This window comes from Piliocolobus tephrosceles, chromosome 14 (assembly GCF_002776525.5).
Source record: "Piliocolobus tephrosceles isolate RC106 chromosome 14, ASM277652v3, whole genome shotgun sequence".
Lineage (NCBI taxonomy): Eukaryota > Metazoa > Chordata > Mammalia > Primates > Cercopithecidae > Piliocolobus > Piliocolobus tephrosceles.
This window is the reverse complement of record NC_045447.1, coordinates 44,913,094-44,926,256: the sequence shown is the minus strand read 5'-3', so window position 1 is coordinate 44,926,256 and position 13,163 is coordinate 44,913,094. Positions and strand designations below refer to the sequence as shown.

General features: G+C 43.9%; 1 protein-coding gene across 1 annotated transcript in view; it reads left to right on the top strand.

The window, feature by feature from the left end:
• The window catches only part of LOC111536839 (phospholipid-transporting ATPase FetA-like), a 114,842-nt gene that overhangs the window by 90,001 nt on the left and 11,678 nt on the right, over nt 1-13,163 (top strand). The window contains exons 17-25 of the mRNA XM_023203361.3: nt 3,250-3,414; nt 3,933-4,044; nt 5,262-5,367; nt 5,762-5,909; nt 6,465-6,648; nt 8,556-8,779; nt 10,718-10,801; nt 12,566-12,811; nt 12,981-13,119. Coding sequence (XP_023059129.2) covers nt 3,250-3,414; nt 3,933-4,044; nt 5,262-5,367; nt 5,762-5,909; nt 6,465-6,648; nt 8,556-8,779; nt 10,718-10,801; nt 12,566-12,811; nt 12,981-13,119 — 1,408 coding nt within the window. The remainder of the gene's footprint in view (nt 1-3,249; nt 3,415-3,932; nt 4,045-5,261; nt 5,368-5,761; nt 5,910-6,464; nt 6,649-8,555; nt 8,780-10,717; nt 10,802-12,565; nt 12,812-12,980; nt 13,120-13,163) is intronic.

The following is a 13,163-nucleotide window of genomic DNA, read 5'->3' as shown; positions in this document are numbered from 1 at the left end:
AGTTTAAAAGCTTCTGCACAGCAAAGGAAACAATTAACAAAGTAAAGAGACAACCCACAGAATGGGAGAAAATATCTGCAAACTACTCATCTGAGAAAGGATTAATAACCAGAATATATAAGGAACTCAAACAACTCTATAGGAAAAAAAATCTAATAATCCGATTTAACAATGGGCAAAAGATCTGAAGAGACATTTCTCAAAAGAAGACATGCAAATAATAAACAGGCATATAAAAAGGTGCTCAACATCATTGATCATCACAGAAATGCAAATCAAAATTAGAATGAAATATCATCTCACCCCAGTTAAAATGGCTTTTATCCAAAAGACAGGCAATAACAAATGTTAGCTAGGATATGGATAAAAGAGAACCTTTGTACACTGCTGTTGGGAATGTAAATTAGTACAGACACTATGGAGAACAGTTTGGAGTTTCCTCAAAAAACTAAAAATAGAGCTACCATATGATCTAGAAATCCCACTGCTAGGTATATACCCAAAAGAAAGGAAACCAGTGTATTGAATAGATATTGTCACTTCCATGTTTTTTGTAGCAATATTCACAATAGCCAAGATTTGGAGGCAAAAAGTTAAGTGTCCATCAACAGACAAATGAATAAAGAAAATGTGACACATATACACAAGGAGTACTATTCAGTTATAAAAAAGAATGAGATCCTGTCATTTGCAACAACATAGATGGAACTGGAGATCATTATGTTATTAATAAGTGAAATAAGCCAGGCACAGAAAGGCGAGCTTTGCATGTTCTCAATTAGTTGGAGCTAAAAATTAAAACAATTGAACTCATGGAGACAGAGAGTAGAATGATGGTTACCAGAGGCTGGGAAGGGTAGTGGGGCAGAGGGAGGGAAGTGAGGATGGCAAATGAGTATTGAAAAATAGAAAGAATGAATAAGATCTAGTATTTGGTGGCACAACAGGGTGACTATAGTTAATAATTTAATTGTACATTTTTAAGTAACTAAAAGAGTATAATTGGATTGTTTGTAACACAAATGATAAATGCTTGAGGTGATAGATACCCCATTTACCCTGATGTGGTGATTATATGCCTGTATCAAAATATTACATATTTCCTGTAAATATATACACCTACTATGTACCCACAAAAATTAAAAATTAAAAAAAAAAAAACGTGTACACAAATGTTCTAAGCTGCGTTGTTCATAATGGCCAATAAAGTGAAACAACCCTAATGTCCATCAACAGATGATTAGATAAATAAAATGTGGTTTATCTGTACAATGTAATGTTATTTGGCAATAAAAATGAGTGAGGTACTGATAAATGCTACAGCAGAGATGAACCTTGAAAACATTATGCTATGTGAAGAAGCCAGTCACAAAAGGCCACAAAGATTCCATGTATGTGAAATGTCCAGACTAGGCAAATCTATAGAATCAGAAAGTAAATTAGTGGCCATGATAGGGCTAGGGGAAAATGGAATGGGGAATGACTGCTAATGGATACAGGGTTTCAGCTTGGGATAATTAAAATATTCTGAAATTAGACATTAGTAATGGGTGCACGAACTTTGTGAATAGACTTTTAAAAGGCCATTGACTTGTATACTTTAAAAGGATGAAATTTATAGTATATGGATTATATCTCAAGTTTTTTTTTTTAAGTCAGTGAAGTGTCCCACACAAGACAGCTCTTAGGCCTTATACTGGTTCCCAGAGGCCATAGTATTTTTTATGGACTAGACTTTTATCTTTTAACCTTTCAGAACATGTGAATTAGGGTACCTTTTCTGAAAGCATTTCCACAGACTAGCCTCAAAGGAAGCCAGAAAACTGTTTCAGATCTTTTGACATGCTTCCTGCTTACCATCCTCAACAGACACTTACAGTGAAGCCTGACTATACTACAGTGTATTCACCACTGATGGCAAATCTGTAAGAGTCAAGCTCTAACAACCCACTCACACAAAAGCAGAACTCCAGGCCCTCTGAGACAGGGATCAGCAAACAGGTCATGCACATGCAGGTAGCGGGCAGGATTTGGTTCCCAGGCCCTAGTTTACCTCATACCAGCACTAAGAGAAAAAACACACAAGTAGGGATAAAAGATAATGTTAACACATACCACAAAGTTATTTGTTGAATGGATTAATAAATCTGCCATTGTATTGTTAAGCTTGTCAAGTTATTTTATCTGTGTCCTATACAAAACCAGCTTCTGCCACTGTCACTTCCTTCTTAGAAACTCTCCTGAAATCTTTTCTGGGGCTTCCTGGACTGCCAACATCATAGAGGTTTAAGAGATGACATTCTGTCCATATATTGTCTTATGTTAATTTCACCTGACAGCTAGCATCAAACACTTTGACGTTACACAGGGAACTGAGAGTAAATTCTGTTTCTCTTGCTCTTATAATGCCAAAGTGAATTAGTTTGCCACTCACTATAGCAATGATCATGTGGAATTGTTGTCATGTGCAGTTCTCAATATTCAAAATCTGTTTCTAACCCACCCTTAGATGGATATGAATTCTGCCCTAAACCACCCACACTCTCTCACCCAGCCCTCCTATGACCAAGAGTTTATTCCTGCAAGATGGTTAGCTATGGTTAGTTAGGATATGTCAGTGGCTAAGGAGCAAAACGATGCTAACTCACCCAAAGAGAATTTCAGTGGTGCCCTCATTAACATGCCGGCTATGGCTAATCAACTGAACCAACCAACTATAGACAAATACACAAGTATGTGCTGTGTAAGATGCCCAGTGAATATTTGAGGAAGGAAGGGAGAGAGGAAAATGGAAGTGAATGTGTGCTTGTAAAAACTAGTAACACCTTTGATTATCTTTTATAATAACTGCTTCTTTTTACTTTATTATTCCTTTCATTCTCATATCATAGTCATCATTATCCTCTCTGTAGAGGGTACATTATCATCCCAATTTTACAAGTAAGAGATCTAGACTTGGTTTTTCCCAGAGTCACACAGCAAATTACCTAACCACAAGTAAAAGCTAGAACCTTCTATCCTTCAGAATTACTCTCAACCTTCCAGCTATGCTGGCCCCCATCTTTGGGACATTTTGCTGAAAAAGCACATCAGTTGCTTTCTGCTTAGGCTAGGAACTAGCCCCATGTTGCCAATTATTAAACCCTATTTTGCAGGCAAATGAAGCCTGTGGGGTCAGTCTGCCGCTCCCTTAACTCAGCCTTAACCCAGCCCAGGCCCACTCAGCGCACACACGTGTATGTCTTCCAGGATTGTGCCAGTGAAGGCCTTCGCACCCTAATGGTGGCCTACCGAGAGTTGGATGAAGCATTCTTTCAGGACTGGAGCAAGAGGCATACTGAAGCCTGCTTGTCTTTGGAGAATCGGGAAAGCAGATTATCAAGTGTCTATGAAGAAGTCGAAAAAGACTTGATGGTTAGTGAGGAAGCCAGGGATAGACTGGGGGCAGTGATGGGGCCTGGCAGTCAGCAGACTGAGCAAGGGCTCTGAAAGTGGCTCCCAGAGGATTGACAGATGCAGGCTCTCTCTGGGAGGAAAGATAGGAAGTCTTGGCAGGCGAGCTCCATAGCTTTGTGCCAGGGAGGCTGGATACTGGATTCCCAGCTGATTCAGTATATCCTGGACCTTCCCAATCCATAATGGAAGAATGCACTAGTTGTAATTTTTAATCTTTCTGGCAGTGTTTCTAATTCCAAAGCTGTTCACAGAAACTAAGTAATCTAGTTGAAAGGCTATGTGTGTTGTGAGGCAGAATGTGCTGATTTTTATACCACTGAGATCCTCACACCAGGACAGAGCCGGCTCACTGAAGAGAGTACTGAGGTGCCAGTTCAGTCGTTGGGTAGCACTAAATTAAAAATAATTAATTATTTTTAATAAAAGGGGAAAAGCCTCTTACCTTTTTCCTCATTCACTGATACATCTTTTCAAAGCTGTTAGGGGTCACAGCCATAGAAGACAAGCTACAAGATGGAGTACCTGAGACAATCATCATCCTGAACAAAGCCAAAATTAGACTGTGGGTTTTAACTGGAGATAAGCAAGGTAAAACGCCTAGACTGACTGATCCTCTTCCCTATCCACCTTAGCCATTTCTTTTCCTCCTCTTTCCTTTTTTTCTTAGCCATTTTTTGACAAGTGTCTTGTAAGTCAAATCAAGTCCTTAGAGGACACCTTTATTCTCAATCTTGTATACAATTTGCTGAGCATATACTCTATGCCAGATGATATATTAGTCATTAAAGACAGATGAATCAATCAGACATGACCTGTCACCCAGGAACTCACAAGCTAAACTTTAAAATTGTCTTTGACTGTACCCTACTGTCCCATAGAATCACTCTCCTACTATATTCCACAAATTTGTCTGAAAATCCTCCTATGTTACCCTCCCAGTTCAACCTCATTTTCTGTTGGCTGTACTTAACACAAACTTCTGAACTCATCTCTCTGTCTCTTGCCCTTATTAATTTCAGTACAGCCAACATACAACCATCAGTTTAATCTTCCTCAAATATACTAATTTTATGATGCTACTCCTCTGTTCAGGGACGTACAGTGACTCCATGTTGTAAAGGTTGAACTCCTCTATCTGGCCTTCAAGACTTTGATAATCTATTGCTCTTCACATCCTTATCTGCATCCTAATGTTACCATTATCTTAAATACGCCCCGCAAAGAAACCAATTCCTACTCTAGGGTCTTGGTTTGGGTTGTTTCTCCACTTAAAATGCCTTTTCCTTCAAGTCTTATTCATCCTCCAAGGACTTCCTTCAAGGAAGTTTCTGTGACAATTGCAGTCTCTCCTCTGAATTCTGATACCATGTGTAGCCAGGATTCAGGGCTTGATTTTTTTCTTAGTATGAATTTATTCCAAATTCCAGACTATTTTATGGGGGCATAAAATCTAGCATAGAGATGGGCACAGTGCTATTCAAAGAAACACACCCTGATTGCCTGGAGAGGTAGATAAAGACTGAAATTGTTCTAAGAAATAGGGTAAGGCTTTCTAAAGAAGGCCAGAATGACCGTAGTTATTGATAAGTAACCCACAAGTCTGTACAGGTAGACAATCATCTGTGGATGTTTGAACATGATCTCCACTGATTCTTTAAAAATGCACTTTGATTGCATCCATGGCAAATGTGGATGAATGGGCTCTGCAGCCCAATATTAGAGCCTGTGTACCTGTACAATGTGAAGATCCTGTCCCTGTCTTAAACACCAGCCAAAATGAGACTTGTGCTCCCCCTTCGCTACAGAGACTGCTGTGAACATTGCCTATTCCTGTAATCTATTTGAGGATGAAATGGATGAGGTGTTCGTCGTGGAAGGCAGGGATGATGAGACTATTCGGAAAGAACTCAGGTATAGATGGGAGATTAGCCACAGCCAGTCCCTGGACCCAAAATTTCCCACCCATCTCTTCCCTTAGTGTGGCTCCCACACCACCAGAAGGAACAGATGAGACATGGAGAAGGGAAGGAAAAAAAAAAAAACTAAACTAAAATATTTGAAAAAATTTTGTAAGGCAGAATTTGGGCTAAATGGGGCTGGAATATGGGGGATGGAGAAGTGTAGCATGTGGATGGTCAGGTACCTATAGCAGTGGCAGGTCTTGAGAGGCTGTCAAGTCTGAGGTCTTGGCTGGTGCTTTGCAGAGTTCCTGTATCCCCTTTGCCCACTTTCATCTGGGGACACATTTTCCCTCCTAAATTCTGAGACTTCAGGTCAGACTCTGACCACTACTCTTTGCTTTCAGGACAGCAAGGAACAAGATGAAACCCGAGTCTCTCCTGGATTCAGACCCCGTAAACATTTACCTCACCACGAAGCCCAAACTGCCTTTTGAAATACCCGAGGAGGTGGCCAATGGCAACTATGGCTTGATCATCGATGGCTACAGTCTGGTGGGCAACACAGAGCTACACTCTATTCTCTACTTCCAAGAAACCCTCTTCCTAGGTCCAACACTTCAGGGAAATTTCAAGACTCCCTTTCCTATTCCATGAGTCACCCTATTCCCCTTCCCTTCAGGTGTCCTTGCCTGAAAGACTCCTTTCCCTAGGCTTCTCTAGGGAGAAGTAAATAAGGAAAGAGAAGGGCATATTTCTTCCTTATCCAAATTCAAATTCTTCTCTACTGATGTGACCTGTCACTTAAGGGAAAAGGGAAGCAAGCAGAAACAGGTCCCCCAAGAAGTCACTTGAGCTCTTAGCCCCATCAACAGATTTGGCCCAATGAGAGGTCCCGACTAGTTTCCCATTGGAGGCTGAGTCAGATGTGAGGATGCCTAGAACTGACTTGGGGGCTTGGCCTCCCTTGGGGGTGGAGTGCCTTGGAAGCAGCTATGCCTGCCCTGTGAAGGACAGGGGGGTGCGGAGGGAAAGGGAACCATTTGGGAAGGTCATACTCTGAGAGCTTTTTTGGGCAACCTGAAGAGTGAGTGTGTCCTGGTGCTACAGGCCTATGCTCTAGAAGGGAACCTGGAGTTGGAACTGCTGCGAACAGCGTGCATGTGCAAGGGGGTGATCTGCTGCCGGATGACACCCCTTCAGAAGGCCCAGGTGGTAGAGCTGATGAAGAGGTACAAGAAGGTGGTGACACTGGCCATCGGGGATGGGGCCAATGACGTCAGCATGATCAAAGGCATGTGAGGGGAGGGGGACAGTTAGCTTCCAGCCATGGGCTTGCCCCTTCCTTCCTCCATGGGCAAAACTGATCTGAGTGGTACTCTGTTGCTGGCTCACACTCCTGCCTCTCATATGTGTTACACATTTATACGGTTTTGCAACTCCATTCATACTCCTCTATCCCTGCACTCCCATTTATTGACACATGCAGGCATCAGCCTATATCCACAGGTATGCACACACATTCAAATTCATGCATTTACACTATGAGTGTAAGCACACACACAGATACACATGGCTCCCACAAGAACACATGCTTACATTCACAGAACAGGCTGGGCAACTACCACACCTTCTTTCTGAGATGACTCAAGGTCCACAGAAAGGACCCCTGGGCAGGAGTCATAGTCTGTTTCTTTTTTGAAGGCTGTAGGCTGTGATGCCCAATTCAGAGATCTTTTCTTTCCCAAGTCTATGTTCCCAAGAGCTTGCCCTGCTCCCCTGGCTGGAGGAGAATAGGTGACTTACTGATCACTTTGGACCAGTAGAAGCAAATGGCTGACATCTACTAGGGTTTTTGTTTTGTTTTGTTTTGTTTTGTTTTGTTTTGTTTTGTTTTGTTTTGAGACAAGGTCTTGCTCTGTCACCCAGGCTGGAGTGCAGTGGCATGATCATAACTCACTGCAGCCTTGAACTCCTGGTCTCAAGCAATCCCCCTGCCTCCACCTCCTGCGTAGCTGGGACTACAGGCACACACCACCATGCCCAGCTATCTTTTAATTATTAGTAGAGGTGAGGTCTCACTATTTTTCCCAGGCTGGTCTCAAACTTCTGGCCTCAAATGATCCCCCCCATCTCAGTTTCAAAGTGCTAGGATCACAGGCATGAGCCACCACACCTGGCCAAATTCACTGGTTTCAATTTCAGGTGAATGTTGACCTACCAGCCTCCAGCCTCCAGCCACATGTAGGTCTGTGAGGTATGGACAAATCTAGAGGTCCTCTAGTCTAACTTCTCTGCCCATACAAGAAACTCTAGCAGATATTCCAGCTTCAGCTTTAATACTAGGAAGTATTCTTGCTCTCTTCCCCAGTTTCTAGACCCTAGGGATATTTAGGAGTTTAGAGGTTTGAATTATCCCATCAAGCAGTGCAGTAGGCATATTCCAGACCAGTGAATTTCGTATATGCCAGAAAAATGGCAAACTACCACAAACTAATTAAAACTTTTATCAAATATAATAATTGCTTTATCCAGAAAAAGTCACCTTAGGCCTCCTGAAGAACTTGTTTCTCACTAACAAAGTATGTACATCACATACAGTTAGATTTTAGCCCCTTAGGTAAACTTTGGTAGTTAAATACTGCATTAGACTGGCATCCACCCTGCATCTTGAATTAAGTGGGTTCCAGAAACAACAAGAAATTTTAACTTCAGCATCTGGACAGTAGGAAAGAGCCCAGATGGCTAGAGTAGTGGCAAAGAGCATTCAGGACAGCTTCTAGTACTGGCCATGCCAGGCATTCTAGAGTGGCAGTGTCCAAAACAAACTACAGAAGACAGGGCTAGCACAGTGGCTCACACCTGTAGTCCCAACACTTTGGGAGGCTGAGGTGAGAGGATCGCCTGAGTCCAGGAGTTTGAGACCAGCTTGGGCAACACAGGGAGATGGTGTCTCTGTAAAAACAAAACAAAAAAGTGCAGAAAAGGGAGCTGTTTTCCAGTTTGTGAGGGAGGGGCAATCCACTAAGGAGAAAAGACTTCACTAGGTAAGAGACAGTTTGCACTGAGCCTAAAAGCATTTCCCAAATGTAAAATAAAGGGATTTGTACAACATCATCTCAGCTTTCCCTTTACACTTCCCAGGCTGGGAGCCCAGCAAACAAGCTTTCTGTCTGAGAAGTTTCTGGGATTTTATTGCAGCTGCCCACATTGGGGTTGGCATCAGTGGCCAGGAGGGACTGCAGGCCATGCTCAACAGTGACTTCGCCTTCTCCCAGTTCCAGTATCTTCAGCGTCTACTCTTGGTCCATGGCCGCTGGTCTTATAATCGCATGTGCAAGTTTCTCAGCTACTTCTTTTATAAGAACTTCACCTTCACCCTGGTGCACTTCTGGTATGCCTTCTTTAATGGATTCTCCGCACAGGTAGGTGATCAGTGGCAATCTCCATTCTGGTCAACTGGGTTTTCTGTAGTCATCTCTCACTTCAGCTAGCTCAGATCTTTTTTCGCCTCTAGAGACCAATGAATATGTATGACATGCTGCCACCCATTCATGAAGCCCATCACCTCATGCTGATTCCATCTCCTAAACCTACACAAACCTTAGATTTCCAAGCCATAACTGTTCTGGCCTGGCCCTGATTTGGTCTTGACTTCTACTTTTAAACTTTCTTTTTATTTATGTATCTACTTATGTCGAGACAGGGTCTTGCTCTGTTGCTCAGACTAGAGTGCAGTGGCATGAACATGGCCCACTGCAGCCTCGACTTCCTGGGCTCAGATGATTCTCCTACCTCAGCCTCCCGAGTAGCTGGGACTACAGGTGTGCACCACGACACCCTAATTTTTTGTAGTTTTGGTAGAAATGAGGTTTCACCATGTTGCCCAAGGTGGTCTTGAACTCCTGGGCTCGAGTGATCTGCCTGCCTCAGCCTCCCAGAGTGCTGGGATTACAGGCATAAGCCACCTGGCTTAAACCTTCCCTTAAGCTGTTTTCACTGATGTTGAGACTTAGAATTTCCAAACATATGTAATGAGAACAAATTCCTGGACCTTGGAGTTTTCTTAGCATCCAAAGTCATCTTTTTGGAACAGGCTAAGCCTCAAGGAGCTTGGCTCTGGGTCATGCCAGATAGGCCAGATATGACGTGTTCACCTGTAGCCATACTTGGAAATACAGCTTCCTTTTGCTTCTCCTTCCCCACTCAGACTGCCTGTACTCCTGACCCCAACACACACACAATTGTTACTTTGATGAATTAATTCCACATTTGAATGTGAAACCTCCCCCACCTTAGTGGGGAGAAGCGACGCCTGGATTTTGATGTTCTAAGAGGAGTCCCTTTTCCTATGAGAAGTTTTTCAGAAACATCTCAAGGATTCCCAAGAGAAACAACCTCAGAAACAATTATCTTGGGAGCCCTACTTTTGTTGCCATAGACTCCAGGAATAACAGGCCAGTCAGCAAATAGCGGATTTGTATTCACCCAAGCCCTAGCAAAGCCAGTCTGCTTTGTGGGAGGCTTATGTGTATGCATGTGTTGCTGCTGACCTCTTGTGGCTAATAGAGAAAAAGCCCTCTCTAGGCCCCAGGATGGCGCACTCAGCTTGGGAAGGGTCATTGGGTCTATTCTGCTTGCCAATATTAGGAGGTATGCAGTGCTACAAAAGCCACTGAATGCCACTAAGCAAGTAAAGAGTCCAAAGACTGGGCAAAGTGGCTCATGCCTGTAATTCCAACACTTTGGGAGGCTGAGGCAGGTGGATCACCTGAGGTCAGGAGTTCGAGACCAGCATGGGCAACATGGCAAAACCCTGTCTCTATAAAAAATACAAAAATTAGCTGGGTGTGGTGGCGGGCACCTGTAGTCCCAGCTACTCAGGAGGCTGAAGCAGGAGAATTGCTTGAACCCAGGAGGCAGAGGTTGCAGTGAGCCGAGATCACACCACTGCACTCCAACCTGGGTGACAGAGCAAGACTCCATCTCCAAAAAAAAAAAAAAGTACAAAGGTTTACATGCCTAGGAGTGCAGGGGTACAGCTAGCATCACTAGCAATCACTCTGGGTCCTTCCTGTGCAGTGAGGGGCTGTATAGGTTATGGTGGGATTGGTCCGGATCTACCTTGAAAGCTTGATGTGGCCTTACTCTATCCTAGGACCCAGGGTTCTAACAAAGTGGGATCAAGTAGAGACTGGGGTCAACAATCTCAGTCAGGTTTCTCCTGCAGTAGGTTAATGTGGCGGTGGGGTTGGGGCAGGGGGCAGGGTCAAGGGATAAAGGTGGCTATCTTGGACCTGGAAGGTGGAGCTGGGACTGTAGAGAAGAGAGGAGCCTATGAAATCTCCTTGGTATTCTTCCAGACAGTTTATGAGACCTGGTTTATCACGTGCTACAATCTGGTCTACACTTCCCTCCCTGTCCTGGGCATGAGTCTGTTTGATCAGGTAAGATCCAGCAGCAAGCTCCTGGTCAGAGTTGAAGCCCCTGGGCCCTTGAGGAATATCCCTAAGAATGAAGAATACAGCAAGATCTGGGCTCTACAAAATCTAGTGTAAAGGGAATAATTTCCAGAGTGGGGAAAGGAGCTCATCACCTAGATAGGTATCATGAGATAAAGTAAAAAATCCTCCTCAACAGAGAATAATCCTCAGTTTTAGAATGCCAAGTTTTCCTGTATCAATTTTGTCTTTGTAGAGAGAAACATGGAAATTGTGCTGTATAGTAAATTGAGTATATATAAAAGTAATTAAAATATACATGGAAAAAATAAGGAAAAAATTGAATAACATAAGCCGAATATGAATTGAAAAAATAAAGAAAAGAAAATAGAGTTACTGGGATAGGACTGGGTAACGTATGGGACTTCAAAAAAGAGAGACTCCTTCAGGGAGAATGAGGATGAGACAAGCCAGTGCAGGAAGGCCTGGGGTGGGAGTCCTGAAGGCCAGGCATGGGAGTGTGGGTATGATAGTTTATATCATAAGGAGCCAGACTAAGGGATACCATCTGTCCCTGTCAGAAATTCCCTGGACATTGAGGGTCCTGCTACCCCACCTCTCCCTTGTCTTCTGCCCCAACCTCTAGTCCTGGGCACGTGGAGTAGAAAATGAGTCTCCAAAAAGGAATAAAGTAGCTGAAATAGGACATCATGGGATCATGGCTCTTGGTCTCCATGGGAAACAGCTCTAAAGGAAATTCTCCAGGAAGTAACTGCTAACCTTAGAACAACAAAAGGGATGGGTTGTATTACTCAACAGTCCATCCAGCTTCAGTGGCCTAATTCTAGGGATCCATCTCTGAAGCCAGCCCCAAGCTTTGTATCCAAAGTTTCAGATTTAGGAGATGAAGATGATCCAATGTCATCCATTTAGAGTAATTTTTTCACCTTCAGTTCACCAGTAGCTATGGAAGTGAGAGCAACATCACAGAACAAGAATACCTCTAAAAGACTAACTGGTCTCCATTAATGTCCCTTTCTCCCACATTGACTTTTGACATAAAAAATATTCAACTATGCCCAGGCATGGTGGCTCACACTTGTAACCCCAGCACTTTGGGAGGCCGAGGCAGGTGGATCACTTGAGGTCAGGAGTTTGAGACCAGCTAGCCAACATGGCAAAACCCCGTTTCTACTAAAAATATAAAAATTAGCCAGGTGTGGTGGCGGGCGCCTGTAATCTCAGCTACTCAGGAGGCTGAGGCAAGAGAATTGCTTGAACCCGAGAAGTGGATGTCGCAGTAAGCCAAGATGGTGCCACTGCACTCCAGACTGCGTGACAGAGCAAGACTCCATCTCAAAAAATATATATATATATATATATATATATATTCAATATATATTCAACTGAAAGAACACTTACACCTGGGACTTACTTATGTCCCAGCTGCCTCCCCCATCTCAAGCTCCAGTCCTCCCTCCCAGCTACCCACAAGCCTAGTTGCCCCCAATTTCTAACTCCCTCCAAGTCCTTTCCAGCATCCAGACCTTCTCCCAAACACTACCCAGATCCTTGCCTAGAGAGTAGGACTTCAGGAAGGGTCTGTGGTCACTGCTGTGTTCTCTGGTTCCACTTCTTAAGTAATCCATAAGGAAGCTCCTAGGCAGCCTGGCAGCAGACCTGGTGAGGGGAGAAGCCTCTCCTCTGATGGAGATGGGACCGCCTATGGAGAGACCCTGAGCCTCCCTCCTTACCCTCTGGTGCTTCCAGGATGTGAATGAGACATGGAGCCTCCTTTTCCCAGAGCTGTATGAGCCAGGCCAGCACAACCTCTATTTCAACAAAAAGGAATTTGTGAAGTGTTTAATGCATGGGATCTACAGTTCCTTCGTGTTGTTCTTTGTCCCCATGGGGACTCTTTACAATGCAGAACGAAATGATGGGAAGGACATCTCCAACTACCAGTCCTTCTCCCTGGTGGTGCAGACCTCCTTGATCTGGGTGGTCACAATACAGGTGTGGCCAGTGGTGGTGGGGGTAAGGGGATTGGGTGGGGGTCTCTCTGAAAGAGTGGGAGGAATAGAGGGAGGGAGTGTGGGAAGGGAGCAACCTTCGTTACATAATTGGAGGAGGGAGGTAGCTGACAGGTCCCAGATTACAGGTTCCATAAGAGGGTACTTTTCAGATCGCCCTGAGGACAACCTACTGGACAATGATAAGCCATGTCGTCATCTGGGGTAGCCTGGGTTTCTACTTTTGCATGTTGTTCCTTCTGTACAGCGATGGCTTGTGCCTAGCATTCCCTGACGTCTTCCAATTCCTAGGTAAGGCCCTGCCCAGTGGGCGGAGGGTGGGGAACCAGGTATAT